The sequence below is a fragment of the Rhinatrema bivittatum genome, chromosome 3, assembly GCF_901001135.1.
Source record: "Rhinatrema bivittatum chromosome 3, aRhiBiv1.1, whole genome shotgun sequence".
NCBI lineage: Eukaryota > Metazoa > Chordata > Amphibia > Gymnophiona > Rhinatrematidae > Rhinatrema > Rhinatrema bivittatum.
The window spans coordinates 260,144,456-260,159,684 of NC_042617.1; the positions used below are offsets into that span (position 1 = coordinate 260,144,456).

A 15,229-nucleotide genomic window follows, 5' to 3' on the forward strand; every position below is an offset into this window, starting at 1 on the left:
ACATAGAGGATAAAAATGGGGCAGCCAGGCCTGGAAAAAAGCTCCCCCGCTGGAAGATGGAAGGGGCCCAGAGTTCCAGCCGCACTACACAGCTTGTTCACTGCATGCCCTGAAAATATCCACTTCATAATCACAAAAAAAAAGGGAAGAGAACATACTGTAAGATAGAGAGGTAAGGAAAGTAGGGTAGTGAGAAAACTAGGTATAGTTATAGCTACAGCATTTTTTATTCAATATATTAAATATATATTAATCAGAAAAAAGTCACTGTAATCCAGAAAAATACACAAATATAAATGTCAGAATGTTTTTTTTTCCCCTCAAATTACATATGTATATACACACACACACAGAGCTCAAGAGACAGAAAGAGCTAGGTCACGGGAGAAAGCTTTCCTAGCCTGGCAGCCTGATGCAGGTGTGTGTCTCTGTGGTTCTTCATCCTATTTACACTTGTAACTTTGTTCTTCTATTTACACGGTTTTTACAAAAAAAAAAAAAAAAAAATAAATTTTTTTGACTACAGGTTGCCAAACGCCTTTAGGTGTGAAATCGCCTTCCTTGTTCCATGGAGGCACAGCTGTTAGCGATTCATCTTCTGCCTTCTCCTATGACTCGTATCTAGAAATAAACCATTTGCCTGCTACAGCGTAGCACGAAATGGAAAATTTAAGTGCTTCTCACAGCCATATAGGAGCTCAAGAGAGGTCCTTGCGTACCAGGCTGCTGAAGTCCCAACTTGAATAAGAGAAGGAAATAAAAAAAAATGACACCAAATGAAGAGAGATTTTGAGTACTGTCTGTAGCTCAAGGCACTTTGGGCATCTCTGAAGCAGGATTTAAAAAAAACCAAAAACGTTTAGTACAAGACCAACTGGATCCCTTGTTCCAAAGAGGCGGATCCAGTTAACTGGTTCAAGACCAGAGATACAGAGCTGGTTTTAAGATCTGGTAGAGCATCTCCAACCTCTGGGCTGGCAGCTTACAGTCAGTCTCCTCTGCCAAGAGAATGTCTTTAGAAAGGCAACGTGTCCATGAATATCTTGTCCACGATGGGAGGTGGAGGGACCAAGTCCTCCAGCTTCAGGTAGAAGATGCGCTGGAGACCCTGGGTGCAGAGCGTGCGCAGCTCCGGAAGCTTCCCCAGCAGCTTGGACAGGCAGTTAGGCCGGGTCTGCTCATTCATGGTGCATGTCACATGATCTTTTAGGCAGTTGACGATCCGATTTTGTAGGTCCTCAACTTTTTTTTGTTCTCGCAACCCATGTCGATCTAGAGGGGGGGGGGGGGGGGAAAGAAAAAAAGAAAAGTGAATGCTATAGATGCTCACTGGTAATGTCAGGGAAAAAGAACATTTGCTCATGTTTTGGAAAAAACTGCATAGTTTTTCACAAGGAAACATTTATTCATTATGGAATCCATTGAATCATTTGACCATCAGTTAAGAGAAAGCTAGGGGAAAATGAAAAAAAAAATTTTTTTAATTAAAAAAAAACAAAAAACAAACACAACCTCTGCTAGAACACCCTTCATGAACCCTGTGGTTTAGAGCACAGAGCAGTGGGCTGCAGTCTCGGGGGGGACCTGTATGTCTGGGGCGGGGTTTGGCCCGACCTGGCCATGTCAGAGGTGCTACCAACGATGATCCCAACCGATCAACCTCCGGTGCAGAGCGACTTTTCCCAATGAGCCCCCATTCTCCAGTCCTTGGGACAGCCATGATTCCACGATCATGCTGTCTGGGGGGAAACTGCTGCATTGCCAGCATTACCATCTATGCATGGATATGGGCAGTTTATTTATTTTACAAACTGCCTGCATTCATTTTAAGTACCTACATATTTGGACCAATTTGTCTCACCCAAAAAAAAAAAAATAAATAGATAAATAAAAACCCTGCAGGCATTTACACTCCTGGCTAATTTGTGCCAAGAGTCTTTGGGGGCTGGGAACCATACACTTACAGGTTTACCTGCATATTTTGCACACCGTTTTACCCGTGGAAACTGCTTTGACACATTCCTTATTGCGGAGTCTCCCCCCTCCCAGCCTGCGCACTCACCGGTTATGATAACGAGGGCTGCCAGGCAAGAAAAGGAAGGGACGTCGATATTCATGCGTTGCAGGCTCTGTGAGAATTCCATGATGGAGTCGATCCATTCACCAAAGCCTCTGACGCACTGCATTCGATGGAGAACCACCCCATTGCAGAAAATCAGCGTTCCCTCCTCTGGCTTGGATCTGCAAGGACACAACCAACAGAAAGCTTAATCAAAAGCCAAGATAAAAGGCTTTCATCTTATTCTATATCTATTGGGGGGGGGGGGGTAAACTTAGTACATTAGGCCAGAGACTAGAGGGTGAAAGAGGATAAGCAGCTTCGGAGCAGAGCACACAAGCTAAGGCTGAGAGATGCAGACCAGGCAGAGCAGAGCAGGCGTGGGGAAGGGGGTGCTATCAGGTCCTAAAAGGGCACTCCGATTCAAGACAGCGAGACGCAGCCAAGTGAAAGCAACCCGACACCACACTGTAACCAGGCCTGTCTCACTTAGGTTCCCAGATCCAAGGCAGGGAAGTATTAAAAAAAACAAAAAAACCCCACACACTTCAGCACAGAATGTATCATGGTCTTTCCTCTGAAAAAAAGACTGAGCCACACAGAGCCCGCAGGCAAAAAAAAACAACAAACCACACACTACACGCCTCAAGACAGGAACTCTCCATCCTTCCTGCTGCAGATTACACAATCTGTCCTGAACCTCAGGGAAAGGAAAAAAAAAACTGGTTCAGACAACTTCTTTCTGACAAACTATCAAGGCCAACTTTTCTTCCCCTCTTCCTTTCACAGGGCGAGTTTGCGTCATGCTGGATTCCCTTTAGTCTTTATCTAATATTTGCAGACCTACGCAATGGAAGAGCTTCCTTGGCACGCTCCCCAAGCTTTGGTTTTAAAGCAATAGGAATGAGCCCGGATTGCTGTAAAATATCGAGTTACCCCTTTTTCTGTGCTCTGCTACCTATCCTTTGGTCTCCTGTTACTTTTGCTCTAGATTTTTAAACTTTCAGAATACATGAAAAAAAAGAAAAAAAGGGGTATGCATCTTTTACTATGGCTACACTCTCTATTACAAAGAAAATGTCCTCTCCCAACCCATACCAGTAGTTCATGCCACGACTATGAGCCTCCGTGCAAAGCCTGCATGAGATTCCAATAAGAATTAGCAGAAGAAACACCACAACGGTGGAAGAATCCAAGAAGGAGCTTTCTCAAAAGCAAGCACACAAAGGCGCCAAGTCCTGTACTGCGAAGTATTCCAGCAAACCTGACTACGAACAGCAGAATCCAGCACCCCCCCCCCCCCCCCTTGCAGAGATCCAGGGTTCACGGTCTCGTGATTGGGCAAGTCTGGAGTCGCCTTGCTCGTGGCAACGAAGGGTTACCTGTAGGCCAGTCTCAGGATAAAGAGCTCCAGGAAAGCAGACTCCAGGAGCAGGTCCTGATCCTCCTTGGGAAGCTCCAGAAAGCCTTGAATTTTCTCTGCCCACTTTCGAATCACATCCATGGAGCCCGTTAACAGGTCGTAAAACTGCTGCACGTCAACGGCGTCCTCCTTCTCAAACTGCTGCGAGACTTTTTCCTGAAACTTAAAATTATAAAAACCATGGGCTTACTTTCTTGCCAATTACCAGAATGCATTTAACTCAAGAGAGACTTGGGCTTATATCTGCACTGATTGTACACACGGATAACTAACCAAATTCTTACCACCGCACATTGCCAAGGACAAGCTGTAGTTTGTGATACAATAACTTTAAAAATCAGACTAAGGGCCGGATTTTAAGAGGCCTGGCCACGCGATTAAGTCCCGGGGCTTCAGGCCCCCGGCACAGCGGCCATTTGCTGCTGTGTTGGAGGATCGTGTGCCGGCAGGGCTGCTGGCGCGAGCAGGCGCAGAAGGTGAGAAACAACCTTTTGGGGGGGTTTAGAATAGGGCGGGGCGGGAAGGAAGGATAGATATGGGGGTAGGGAAGTTCCCTCCCGGGCCGATCCGAAATTGGAACAGTCTGGGAGGGAAACGGCGGGGGAAGGTCGCAGGAATTGGCGTGCACAAGTTGCACCAATGTGCACTCCCTTGCGTGCGCCGACCCCCGATTTTATAAACATGCTCGCACATGTTTATAAAATCAGGCGTCCATGTGTGCACGCAACCTTTTAAAATCTACCCCTAAATGTGTTAAATTTGGGGGGGGGGGGGGGAAAGAGGTTTCTCCGCCCTAAACCTACAGAATGACTGAACAAAGGTCTATTAACACCGTCCAGTGTACGAGGACTGCCTATGAGCTGGCCAGAGACTTCTATAGAAGATCTTCTACATTCATTTTAAAGAGAACATTTCTCCCCATCATCAAGATTGGAGAAATCTATCAAATGCCCTGCCTTCATAGGTATTACAGTGCAACATACACCCAGATGGTTCAGGCAGGCAACCGTAGGGGGGGGGGGGGGGGGGGGGGTGTACTTTTCTTTTGACCAAACAAAAATAAATAAGCGTTTGCAAAATTTAAACAGGTTGATTAAAGGCTCAGATCTAAGACTTGACTGAATTAATAAAACATTCATGGGATAAGAGGTTTGTCTACCGATATGCCATCTTTGTTTGAGGTCTATAACTGGAATAGCAGGAGATGGTAGAGAGCCAAGCTGTGCATTTTGGGGGACAGGGAGAGAGAGTCTTAGCACTAGGACAGGAAATGGTGCCAGAATAATCAGCAAAAATTTCAGCAGAGTGTCTGCTCTGGGCTTGGACTCCAGCCCACACAATGATCTCTAATTTTTACATACAAAAAACACACAGGCCAGCCTAAAAACTACTACTAATTACCTTGGAATAGTCCAGTTTAGTAGAAGTGGGTATGGAATCGATGTGAGCCCTGACAAGTGATGTGATGAGGCTGATTGGAGAAGCATCTTGAGCCTGCTTTGGTTTGGAGGGAAGCCGACCTCGACGGCCTTTTAAGCTATCTGTTCGGACAACTGAGAAAAAAAAAGAACAGGTATTTGTACTGAGATGCAGCAAAATGTAAAATTTCAGGAACATAAAAACAAGCTCATTTGTCGGGCCAGTTTGTCTCCAGAAGTGGGATTTCATGCTAAAAAAAAAAAAAAAAAAGTGGGATATTACTGCAACCATGCCAGAAAGAGAGCAAAGCAAGGTCCGTGGCTGAGAGCAACATTTAATCAACTCACTCGGGTGACAGGAACCAAACTCAGTGTCACACAGTCATGGAGCACATCTACAGATTTTTTTTTTCAAGCCGTTCATACAAGGACACTTTCTTTGCAATCCAACTTGCACTCCCTTTCAGATTTATTCAGTGATAAACATGGCCTCAAATACAGATCTCGCAGAAAATCACATTAAGACAAAATGACGGCACCACTGAACGAAATCAGGCAGGAGGGGGAAGAAAAAGAAAAAAAAAAAAAAAGCTTAAACGGAGCGACAATGAAATAGAAAGCAGAGTGGATAAGTGATCTATTCAAGAGCGTACAGTGCGAGTATTGTACCCTGAAGAGAACTCAAATCGAGTTCCATTTAAATGGACAGCATTAACTCTAAACTCGTGCTTTTGCTATCAGATTTTACGCTGATAAATCTTTCTAGCCTCTTAAATCTGAGCCGTGCACAAAAAAAACAAAAAAACAAAGCCCCAGCAAAAACTCCATGAGAGCAGGTGGCACATTACACAGACCCAAACAGATGTATCGAAGCAGATTCTCACCTTGGAATGCTTACACCTTGGTAAATATTTACTGCTGGGTGCCCCAAAATGCTTTTAGATTCTGGATTTTATCATCTTATTTTGTTTTGGGTTTTTTTTAATTATTATTTTGAACAAGCTCAGGCCGGGAGAACTGGTAGAATGAGCACTTACCTTCTTTGACCATTCCCACTGCCAGACATTTCTGAAAGCGACAAAACTGACAGCGATTCCTTCGCCTCTTGTCCACAGGGCAGTCTTATTGGCCAGACAGATGTACTTGGAATTTTCTGTACCGTGCGCTATTGGGGGGATAAAGAGGAACAATCAGCTGCCGCTCCAAGTAACAAGGAAATCACAGCCTGCCTCTGTAAAAAGGAAACCAGTGCCTCCATTTCTATCCATGCTCAGCCCCGTTTGACAAGCTGGCGTCTTCATTTTATACCCAGACTCTATTCCAGAAGGTGAGAGCAGGAACGCCTTCCAGCCCACGGCGCCGGGCACGTTCCTTACCCCTTTCTTCTGGAACTCGAAAGTGCTCCACACGAGATGTGCGTAACGAGACATGGACAGGTGACCAGAGAAGTGGAAACGCTCAAGCGTACTCTCTCCCTCCCTTCCATAACTCTCTGTGCTCTCTCAGGCACTGGGGGAGGGGGAGGGGGGGGGGAAGCAGGAATCACCACAGCAGATCCCCCCAACCCTGCAAACAGGTTCCCTGCATCTTCTACATGCCAAATGGGCCAGCTCGCCTCAAATTTCATCTGCTATTTTACGAGGGGTGGGGGGAGGAAAAGGTAAATAAAATTAAAAAAATAAATAAATACCCCACAGCAACAGGATTTTCTCACAAAATGAGACCCTGGCCAGCGTGTTACGCTACGGGCCTATGAGATTCTGCAAAGCTGTGTCAGACTTCAGAGTCTTGTTTTTTTTCTGACCCAGTAGTTTCCTCCTGCGCTTCTTTCCACGTCCAGCTCAGTCAGGTCCAAAACCGGGAGCCTTCATGCACGACCACCTGGGGACTTCTCCAGTCCCAAATACGGTTAAGTGCATTTATCACAGTGCCAGTCCTGGGCTGCAGGCCCTAAATGCAGCCACTAGGTGTCACCCTTAAAGCAATGATCGTGACTCACTCCCTCCCCCAGCCCTGGAGGGCTGTGGATGCTGTCTTCAACCCCAGCCAGCTGGGGAAAGGGAAGATGTGAGCCAGAAAACAAACCCAGGGCCCAGGCTAGCCCCATGCACTCTGAGATTGCTCAAATGATTAGTGTCCCTATTTTGCTACTGGTCTTATTCCTACATCTCCTTTGTCTTTTTAGTTTACTTCGTATGCATTGCACGAATTGAAATAAGGCTTGCACCTGTACTTAGGACACTACCTCCTCCCCCCACCCCCTTTTTTTTTTTTTTTTAAACTCTCCATCCTGGCTCCCTCAGGATGGTCTAGGGTTTTTTTTTGGATTGTACTCAGATCTTCCGTTAGTTATCGCAGCGAGCCGCTAGAGTCACGTATTTTAAGTTTAGAATGCTGGGAGCAGCTAGGAAGGAGGAGATTTCAAAAACTAAAAAAAAATGTCCTCCAGAATGGGGAGGGAAGGAGTGAAGGGAAAAAAAAAAAAAAGGAGACGGACGGATTTGGGGACCAATGCTAACACAGGGATTTTCTAGCCCGTCTCAGCTTTTCCCCCACTGGCAATAACCACCCTCATGTCAGATGAAGGTCGTTTTCAATAGGGCAGGACGAGTGCCAGGACAAGGCTCTGGGCCTGAACCTGAACCTGGGGTGGAAGGCAATCAGTGAATATTCACAGGAGTTACTGGACTGCCAGATGCCTTTATAGCTCATTCGGGAATTTCAAAGGCCATTCTAAAATCCTGCGGGGGAGCTCACAGGCCTGCCAGGTACAGGCAACATTTTCAAAAGAGAAACTCTGGGCAACGCACAGGCTGCAGGCACCGGTATGCTTTGCACTAAGAAGTTATGTGCTGGAAAGTGCACAGGGTGGGGAGGGATCTGAAGACGCGATCACCGCATGTTCCTTCCCTTAACGCCCCCACCTTTTTAATGCAGCTAAACAGCACCATTACCTACAACCGGGAGGGGACACCTTTACCCATATAAAGATCTCCTGAATTATAGCATAAAGCTCCTGCCGCACTTCTCAACTTCATAACCTGCTGCTCCCCTTTGGACAATGCATTAAGAGGGCAACTTTTAAAAACGTTTTTTTTCTACAGCGGTAAAATTCCCCACTGAAAAAAAGAGTCTACATTTCCCCCCTCCTCAGCTTGCACTGGTTGCAGCATGGGGATTTTTACCTGCTGACTAAACAAAACAGGGGCTGAGAAGAGGCATTTGGGGGGGGGGGGGCTGGCTCCCATTTTGAAAGCCTTGCCCTTACTTTCACTGCATATATTTGCAATTGCTCCACAGCGGGCCTGCAGTGCACCTGGCAGAGAGCCCCCCCCGTTCCCCACTGCCGGCTGTCTTTATTAAACCCCGCGCGGTGGCTTCCTTTGGGGGAAAATGGGCCGGCCAGTCTAAACCCTGCCCTGCTGGTGAGCATCGATGATTTAATACCCCCTTTAAAAGGAGCTTAGAACGGATACCAGTGGCCGATGGAAAGCACACACACAGCTGGGAATCCTCTTAAGTTGCACTGGTTCCCAAGAAACGTAACGTTACACAATCCCGGGATACCCGCTAGTCTCTTTGAAAAGCCCCCTCCACGCCCTTTGGAAACAGAGGGCATTGGTTCTTCCTGGCAAGGGCAGACTTGCTCGATTGCTTTTAGTGGACTTTGATCAACAAGCTGGAAACATCTGCTCCTCTTTTCTACCGTCAGAGATACTGAAAACCTTTTGCTAGAATTGACTAAAATAAAAAAAATCAGAGGGGGGAAGCATTCACAGGGTCACTCTTAACCTGCGATGTGCCGTTAATCGCGTGCGTTAGGGCCTTATCGCACGCGATACCACAGCCGCGGTACAATTTAAATCGGGGGAAGGGGAGGGAGTGTGGGCGATAATGTTTTCCCACATTAATCGCTGGCAGTACCGCGGGAAATAACACCTTTTCCCCGTGACGCTGTGGGGGGGGGGGGGGGGGGGGCGAAAGTGTGCAGCCTGGCCGCAACTGCAGCGGGTGAAGACATACCACCGCGATACCACCAGCTGCAAACTTTCGTCCCCCCAGGCCCTCATGCTGTTATATTTATAGCAGAATGATGAATCCTGGGGTAAGCTTGCAGGTAGTTGTGAATGAAGGCTTGTGTCAGAACCCAGCTCAAAAAGAAAACTCTTGGGTCAAAAAACAAACAAAAAAAAAAAATCCCTACAGAATGTGAGGTCAAAGGCTCCACTGCCTTGGTCACTATTATGCTGTACAGACATCAAGGTACTAAGAAGTGATTCTTGTATTTACCAGCAGAAATACATGCATACACACAAAAAAAAGCAATTTTGAAAAGAATAAAAGCAAGGTTTAGCCTTTCACCTTAAAGAAGCCTTTGCATCCTTCACAGGTACGGACCCCATAGTGCTGGCACGATGCGTTATCCCCACACACGGCGCAGCGCCCCTCGCTAGAGCCGGGGCCTCTGGTTTTGGTGGGGGACAGCGAGCTGTCCAGCAGAACGGGATTGTCCAACAGCGAGGGCCCCTGCCCAACGGGGATCGCCGAAAACCCCACCGGGGAGCCCTGAGACAGCGCAAACACCTCGCTGTCGCTCAGCTGCCGGTCGAGCCTGTGCGCCGCCGCCTGCGCCTTCAGATGGCTGTGCGCCGGGGGGCTGAACGAAAAGAAAGACGGTTGGGAAACGCCGCCTTTCTGCTGCTCAGTCCACGACCTCATGCCCTCGTAACTCTGGGTGGGGGAATAGGCCCCAAAGGAGTTCTCCCAGGAGGAAACCTGGGGGTTCTGGAAGCCCGGCGTGGACGGAGACGGGACGGAACAGGGACTGCCGTAATAGTCAGAGCCACTCGAGGACATGGTTTCATCCAGCTGGCTGGTGAAGGAGCCGGGGTAGCAGCCGTAAACTTGGTATTCTTCCAGCTTAAACGAAGACTGCGGGGCAGAGGCCGGGATCTGATACAAAAAAGCGTCAAAGTCTCCGCTGTAAGTGTCCATGAAGGTGCTGAAACTGGGCAGGGAAGTGCTGGCTGCGATCTCCGTGTTGACCAGGTCCATGGCGAATTTGCTGAACTCTGTTAGTAAATCAGATGGGTAGCTCTCGCAGGGCCCTCCGTTCTGTGGTAACGTTCCATACTGAGCTTGGATACAGGGCATCGCTATATAAGAAAAAAAATATACACACAATTAAATGACAAAATCTTTTTTTTTTTTTAAACATATTTACTTTTTTTTTTTTTTTGGAAAGCTCACTTAGTGAAAAATTGTGTTCAAAAATGTCTCCTGGAAGATTAATGGAAACTGGATTTCAGTTCCTGTCACCAAGTAATCGAAGTCCAAGTTACATGCAGGAAAATTTGAATACAATTCTTTTACTCGAAGATTCAAGCGAGTCAGAGCACTGCAGAATGTTTCGTATTTTCACTGCTATTGCATTTTCTGGCCAAGAAAGTAACTTTTTAAAAATGTGTGTTACAGTCAAACATTCAGGTGCCGGTCGGCTCAAGAGTGATGGAGACTCGAACAGACTGATAATTCTTGTTTACATCTGTAAACTAATACTTTGTAACCCCTTAGTAAAATAGTTTTGAGGGTAACAGGAATTGTATTAAGCTACAGAAGGACACTTTTACAAGATGCAGAAAAAAAAAAAAAAAAGAAAATTGTGTACATAGGAGGTTATTGTCCATATGTGTCAGAGCTTCAGCATTCTCCTCCTCCCATCGCCTAGGCTGAGTATTTGACAGTTCACGAAAGCAAGTTACAAAGAATACACGTCAAAAGGGATTAGGTCAGGAAGTTGAAGAGCACCTTTGCAACAAAAGCTACTTTCACTACAGAAAGCAATAAAGATACTGAGAAACAACAAGAGGATTTTTTTTTTTTTTTTACACATTTGATGTAAAAAAAACCATTTGAAACGTTACCTAAAAATATTCTTGCATTACATATATCCAAATGAGTTGCACCAGCAATGAAGCTGTAAATTCAGTTTTGCTCTTCAGATGCAAATAAATATAGTTAAAACCAATTTTGCTATTTTTTTTAAATCAACTTAATACGCACGTACAAAAACAATAATTCAGAAAGATCCATTGTAAGCGGATATACTGCTGCTGGCTAAATAAGATCCTGTTAACTAATACAATAAAAGTTTATACAAGGTTTTCCTTCTCTCAGACTGCAATGGACAGCAGCACTGCAATACAGAAATATATAAGAGTGTGCCAAGAAAGCACTTTCAATTAAAAAAAAAAAAAAAAAAAAAAAAAAGACAAATAAACCCTGATACACTGCTAGCGATGCCCTTGACAAGGCGTACTTTATTTTCCCAAAATAGAATCTTTCCTCTGAACAATTAAAACCGGTTTCAGATTGCCAGCATCAGAAGCCAACAGATGTTGCTGCTTCTGACTTGGGCTTCCTTGTGACATAAAGAGGCAATGGGTTGATCACCAGCCTCCAAGGCAGGGCTTGCAAGTTCAAACTTTCAGGGTCAAGATGCAGATGCAGCAGGGAAAGCCAACACGCAGGCTGATGAAAAGGCTGAATGAAAGAAGGCAGAAGTCCCGCCTCCAAGGTTCCCCACCCCCTCCTCACCTTCACTTTTTTTGGGGTTGCAATTATAGGTGCAACGAGACCAACCTCAAGCCCTTAGACTGACATTGACAGCTGAATGAGCCTTCCAGACAGGAAAGGCAAACACTGAAATTATACTTCAAAATATTAAGATGACGCAAAATTCCCAAAGCGGTTTTAAATAAATGGAAACACTGAATTCTTATGGACACACTTCTATACTTCTTTTGGGATTATATAAAACAGGCACAAAACTTATGCCTCAATAAATTGATTAGCCTGCAAGATGCCACCCACCTCTTGTCATTTTTACTACACCAGACTAACATGGCTAATCTCTCTGAAGATCTGAACCACACAGGCATTGAGTTTGTGGAGCTCTGCAAAAGTCAATGCAATTAAATCAAGAAATAAACTTAATTTTAATCTTGCTCTATCAATTATAATTTTTTTTGTGGGAATCAACTAAAATACAGACTACCAATAAAACCTCCTGAACCCATGAACACACACTGCAGCTTCAGAGGCAAAAGTCAACTTATCTAGCCTCCTAAAACTGCAAATCTGTAGGTAAAGGATCTGTGCAGGTTCCTTTAAGTGACAGTGCTGTGGTTATTTCAAGGAGAGCAGAAGTTTTGCTACCAGCTTCTCCACAAGTCTACCAAAGTTTTTTGGTTTTGTACAGGACTGGTTATGGTATCCGGAGCACAGCATAGACAGCTCACTTTACCGGTGCTTCAAGCTGACTTGGGGGTCCCAGTCTGAAGTGTTGAGGTCAGAACCTGTTGTTCTGCAGCCTGCATGAGGTGCTTCATGCTTGCAAAACACAACCTCAACCCCCTGGGAAGACCAAGGAGAGCTCCTTCTGCAGACCTGGCTTATGATACAGCTTGTGCTGAAGCTGGTTGCAATTATGTATGCCTATCTCTAGCGTACCTAAATAAGTCTCAAAAGTGCAAGATTCAAAAAGGTAATACACATTTTTGGAGAAACAGCTCAGTTATTTATGTTTTAGAACTGCTACTTAGCCAACTGAATTTTTTTCCCAGTGGAAAGCTTTCTATCCCATTGGAATAAAAAAATTAGTCTACAGAAACTATTTACAGGTCAAAGCTGATATTATAATTTGCTTAAGTTACATTTTTGAATAAATAGTCTTCCAATTGCTATACTAACCATACAATCACAGTTATATCACATAGGATACTTGTTTTCTGTTATATTAATATGTTCACCTGCTAAAACTGGAATTTAAGAAGTTGCCATTGAAGAAAATAGTTGTCAAAATAATAAACACATTCAATGAAGACCACTTTTTAAAACTATACTTCACTATAAGAAAAAAAAAGTCTTAACATAAGTGAAATTATCCTCGATTCCTTGTAACATAATATGCAAGGGTCTCCTCTGTACGGTGCGCCCCGTACCTGTTCTTAGCATTCTTGCTCACTCTATAAGACAGCAGTAAAAAAAGAAAACAAAAAGGCAAACTTTATCATGCAACATCCCATAATGCTAAAATCTGGAGCATGCGAACGCCCTGCAGCTACATGGGTGATGCATTAGAATTCTCAAGTACATTGAGCACTAATATACCACCTTGATCTGCAGAATAACATTTCCACCATCAAATAAACAAAACAAAAAAAAATAAATACATACATCCTTCCCAAATGCAAAACAAACTGAATAGCAAATCAGCCACGTACCCGGTGAATCAGCCTCCCTTTGCCAAGGGCTACTAAAAAACCTGCAATGTGACTTCCAGGTGCAGATAAAAACCGAAGGTGGCCACAACCACCCGCTTCCCAGGGACCAGGACAAGTGAGCGGGGATCCCTCCCAGCCCGCGACTATATTCTATTAAACGGCGCGTGACGCACGAGAGGCGGGCGCTCCGTGAGGGGACGCATTGACGCAGAGGTCGGCTTAATTATTAACCAAACAAGGCAAAGAGGGCGGGGCTGTTCCGGTAGCCGGCCAACGGCGAGCGCCTGGAATGTGCGGCGGGTGACGCACGCGGGGTTCCATTGACGCAGGCTGCATTGTTTGATCTATAAATAGCGCGAGCGTCCGCGCGCCTCCGGCTAAAAATAACAGTGCGGGAGGGGGGGCCGGACCTGAAATAGAAGCCGCGGGCGCGCTGAAAATAAGCCACGGCACCCGAGGCTGGGGGGGGGGGGGGGGGAATGCCCGGCCGGAACCTTTTCGAGGACTCCCGCCTAGGATTACACACGAGCCTGCAGGAAGCGCGAGACACCTGCACGTGCAGGCAGGGGATTCCCTGTACCTGCAGCGCGAGCTCGCAGACAGCCGCACGCGGGGCACAAGCATGATTTTTAGCCGAGAAAAACCGCTGGTGGCTTCCCGGGACGGCCAGAAACCCGATGCCTACCGGGGGAGTGGCACCAGCAGCAGGCACCTGCGATCTAGAGGGAACCACAGGATAGGAGTCACGAGCGGCGCGCAGGAATAGCCGGGGGTTTCCCGGGTCCAACCTTTGCCGTGCAGAAAGTCAATTTTAGCAGCGAGTCAGACCACTAGGCAGTCGCGTGCACCTTCTATTTTCTCTTAACATTAATAGTGGGTGACGGCGGGGAAAAACACAAAAAGAAAAAAAAATCAAAACCTATTGGCCATCCATGTGCTCCGCTGTTCTGTCTGCGCTGCTGCTGCAACTATATATCCCACCTGCGGAAGCTCCCTAGTAGGAATCGGTCCTTAGTTAATCTGCTCTTGTGTTCTTCCTCCACAACTCCAGTGGCCCCGGGACATGTCATGAACATACTAGATCCCAGACTTAATCCAACATGCAACCATCGCTTCCCAGCCCCTTCTAGCCTAAACACTATCAAAACTAGAAAGGTGTTGCTCTCTCATTCTTGGCTAATATCCAAGGATATATTCCAACTGCAAGCTAGAGAAACATGTCTACTTGTTTTCTTCCTGCATGGTACTCCTGCATACAGGATCCCATCCTTAATTCAAACACCAATTTCCCCATTCCCTCTGTTATAATAAACTAAACTACCAAAGCTATGGGCTGATACAATTAGCCCGCTTGTTTTCGATGTGCCGTTTTTACCCCTTATACAGTAAGGGGTAATAGCGCATCGAAAACACATGGCCGAACCCCCCCCCCCCCCGAAACTAATAGCGCCTGCAACATGCAAATGATTGTTGTTGGGCCTATTTGTTATTCCCGCGCGATAAAGAAAGTAAAGCCTGCCAAAGGCTGGCATTAATTTCGGCCACCACCGGGAAAGTGTACAAAAAAGCAGGACAAAAAAAATTGCTTTTCTGTACACCCTCCGACTTAATATTATAGCGATATTAAGTCGGAGGCCCCAAAATTAAAAAAATAAATAAATAAAAAATCTGCCCGCGGGTTGGAAGACATAAGAAATTGCCATGCTGGGACAGACCAAGGGTCCATCAAGCCCAGCATCCTGTTTCCAACAGAGGCCAAAAACCAGGCCACAAGAACCTGGCAATTACCCAAACACTAAGAAGAACCCATGCTACTGATGCAATTAATAGCAGTGGCTATTCCCTAAGTATAATTGATTAATAGCCGTTAATGGACTTCTCCTCCAAGAACTTATCCACGGATGCTCAATTTAGCTGGCGTCCATTTTCCAAACCCATGGCTGTCAGCGGGTTCGAGAACCAACGCCGGTAAAACTGTGCGTTGGCTGTCAATCCCGCTGACAGCCGCCGCTTCTGTCAAAAAGCCTATACTGAATTGCGCGCC

General features: G+C 45.9%; 1 protein-coding gene across 1 annotated transcript; it reads right to left on the reverse strand.

Moving 5' to 3' along the window:
- Positions 1-203: 203 nt before the first annotated feature.
- NR4A1 (nuclear receptor subfamily 4 group A member 1) lies at positions 204-13,340 on the reverse strand. Its single transcript, XM_029596808.1, is given in 9 exon segments — positions 204-1,272; positions 2,063-2,241; positions 3,442-3,644; positions 4,884-5,035; positions 5,938-6,021; positions 6,024-6,065; positions 6,875-6,950; positions 9,263-10,056; positions 13,186-13,340. Coding segments are annotated over 8 exon segments (1,785 nt in total). The 5' UTR covers positions 10,055-10,056; positions 13,186-13,340; the 3' UTR covers positions 204-1,015.
- Between the last annotated feature and the right edge of the window lie 1,889 nt (positions 13,341-15,229).